General features: G+C 43.2%; 1 protein-coding gene across 1 annotated transcript; it reads right to left on the bottom strand.

The window, feature by feature from the left end:
• Window positions 1-404: 404 nt before the first annotated feature.
• Window positions 405-1,782, bottom strand: LOC142162079 (uncharacterized). Its single transcript, XM_075218385.1, has 3 exons — window positions 1,145-1,782; window positions 932-990; window positions 405-673 (listed from the first exon to the last, which is right to left on the bottom strand). The coding sequence occupies exons 1-3, from the start codon at window positions 1,780-1,782 to the stop codon at window positions 405-407; spliced, it is 966 nt and encodes a 321-aa protein (XP_075074486.1).
• Window positions 1,783-2,763: the final 981 nt, after the last annotated feature.

Raw genomic sequence — 2,763 nt, 5'->3', positions numbered from 1 at the left:
TCCCGTCTGATCACCTCGCCCCAATACTTCTTAGGTCCGCCCTCTACCTCTTCTCGTACCTGCCAAAGACAACCGCTCACACTTCCTAACCAGGGCATCTAGGCTTCTCCTCTACACGTGTCCTAACCATCTAAGCCATGCTTCCCGAATCTTGTCATCCACCGGAGCCACGCCCACCCTCTCCTGAATATCTTCATTCCTAATCTTATCTATCCTATTGTTCCCATACATCCATCTCAATATCCTCATTTCTGCTACTTTCATCTTCTGGATATGTGAATTCTTGACTGGCCAACACTCAACCCCATACAACATGGCCGGTCTGACCACCGCTTTATAGAACTTACCTTTAAGTTTTGGTGGCACATTCTTGTCACACAGGACTCCAGACGCTAACCTCCATTTCATCTACCCACCTCAATACGGTGCGTAACATCTCCGTCGATTTTCTCATCTCCCTGGATAATTGACCCTAAGTACTTAAAACTTTCTCTCTTGAGGATGACCTGTGAGTCAAGACTGACTTCCACACCCTCTTCCCCCATTACGTCGTTGAACTTACATTCCATATATTCCGTCTTAGTCCTAAAATACTTGAAACCTTTAGACTCCAGGGCATGCCTCCATACCTCCAGTCTCCTATTAACGCCGACTCGCGTCTCATCAATCAGGACTATATCATCAGCGAATAACATACACCATGGCACCTCTCCTTGGATATGGTGTGTCAGTGCATCCATCGCCAGGGCAAATAAAAACGGGCTGAGCGCAGATCCTTGGTGTAACCCCATAACTACCGGGAAAGGTTCTGAGTCACCTCCCACAGTTTTAACCCGAGTCATAGCTCCATCATACATATCCTTTATTGCCCTAATTAAGCCTTAGGCACACCTTTCACCTCCAAACACCTCCAAAGGATGTCCCTAGGGACCTTTTTCATACACCTTCTGTAGGTCAATAAACGCCATATGCAAATCCCTCTTCCTATCCCTGTATTTTTCCACCAACCTCCTAATAATATGGATAGCTTCCGTAGTAGAACGACCCGGTATGAACCCAAACTGATTTCCCGCATATAGATACCGCCCTCCTTATCCTCCCTTCCACCACCCTCTCCCAAACTTTCATTGTATGACTTACTAACTTGATACCCCTGTAGTTGTTACAATTCTGGATATCACTTTTGTTCTTATACACCAGAACCATTGTACTCCACCGCCACTCATCAGGCATCCTCTTCGTTTTAAAGATAACATTAAACAACCCAGTCAGCCACTCCAAGCCTGCTTTACCCGCATATCTCCAAAACTTTACTAGAATCTCATCTAGTCTGATCGCTTTGACCCGACTCATCTTACGCATCACACCCACGACCTTCTCAACCTTGATGCGCCTACAATACCTAAAGTCGCGGTGACTCTCAGAGTGACCCAATTGCCCTAACACAATGTTTCCATCCCCCTCTACATAGAGAAGTTTATGAAGGTACGACTGCCATCTTTGCCTAATCTGGGACTCTTCCATCAATACTCGACCGTCCTTGTCCTTAATGCACCTCATTTGATCCAAGTCGTGAGCCTTCTTCTCTCTTGCTTTGGCCAACCAAAAAAACTTCTTGTCCCCACTTTTGCCCCCAAATTCCTCATACAGCCGACCAAATGTAGCAGTCTTAGCCTCTGTGACCGCTAATTTTGCCTCCTTCGTAGCCTCTTTATATCTTTCTCTATTCCCTCTCCTCTGATCCTCGTCGGTTCTCTCTATTAACTTTATGTAAGAACGCATTAAGATTATGATATTTAATTAAGCACAATGACTAAGTATATTCCTATCCTAACCACAAATCTGCCCACAAATCCGCCCCCCTAAGAGTTAAGATCATGCTCTCTTCAATTCTTCTCTAATCTAAATATGGCTTTCCCAAGCATAGCATAGATAGTAAATAGAACCTAACTGTTGGCCAAACAATTAAGCAATTAATCACAGAATTGAAGAAACAACCATATATTAGTGAATTGTAATCAAGGTTAAGTCAATATTAAACAACAATATTCATTGCTAAATCACAACCCTAGAACTATAGGTTTTAGCCACTCATGATAGCATCAAACAAATTCATAAGTGTTGGATAATTGAAAATACTAAGAAAAGATGAAGAAAATGAGATCTCTTCGCTCCCGAATGTTTCCCATGTGTATTCTCTCTTCAAAGTGGGTCTCCCCTTTAAAAATAAGCTTAGTCTTGCTTTTATACGTGTTGGGTAGGTCTAGGGCCGAAATAACCTTATCCCGGGCAAAGTTGGACAGAAATCCCGTCACCAGCGCCCAGCCCAGTGCTAGGCACCGTCCCTGGCATTGGTTTGTTAAGTCTTCTGTCTTGGGCGCCACATGTAGCGTGGGGCGCTGCATGTGGCGCTAAAAATCCCACTTTCTCTTTTTTCGTCCATTTTGGCTCTAATCTTGGACCTTTAGCCCCCAATTCTTCCGGATCATTCCTACACATTAAAACACCTCGAATTACTATAAATCAACACATTTTACATCCTAAATCCACGAAACAAGAGTAAAACATGAGGCGATATACATATAAATATATATATATATTTTAAACTAAACATCAACACCCCATACTTAGACTCTTGCTCATCCTCGAGTAATGGGACTATCAAATATACCCCCAACTACGTACAAGTATCAACTATAGAGGAGCACTTCAACTTTTAACCATACATTTTACCCTTGACTATGATCAGTACCGGCAATCAAG

The sequence above is a fragment of the Nicotiana tabacum genome, chromosome 7 (assembly GCF_000715075.1).
Source record: "Nicotiana tabacum cultivar K326 chromosome 7, ASM71507v2, whole genome shotgun sequence".
In the NCBI taxonomy this organism is placed as follows: domain Eukaryota; kingdom Viridiplantae; phylum Streptophyta; class Magnoliopsida; order Solanales; family Solanaceae; genus Nicotiana; species Nicotiana tabacum.
This window is presented reverse-complemented; position numbering and strand designations above follow the sequence as displayed.

Coding starts and splice junctions, on each gene's coding strand:
- LOC142162079 (XM_075218385.1), bottom strand. CDS start 1,782: ATGCGTTCTTACATAAAGTTAATAGAGAGAACCGACGAGGATCAGAGG. Junction 991..1,144: donor AACAACTACAGGGGTATCAA/GTTAGTAAGTCA, acceptor GGAAAAATACAG/GGATAGGAAGAGGGATTTGC. Junction 674..931: donor ACAGAAGGTGTATGAAAAAG/GTCCCTAGGGAC, acceptor CTGATGATATAG/TCCTGATTGATGAGACGCGA.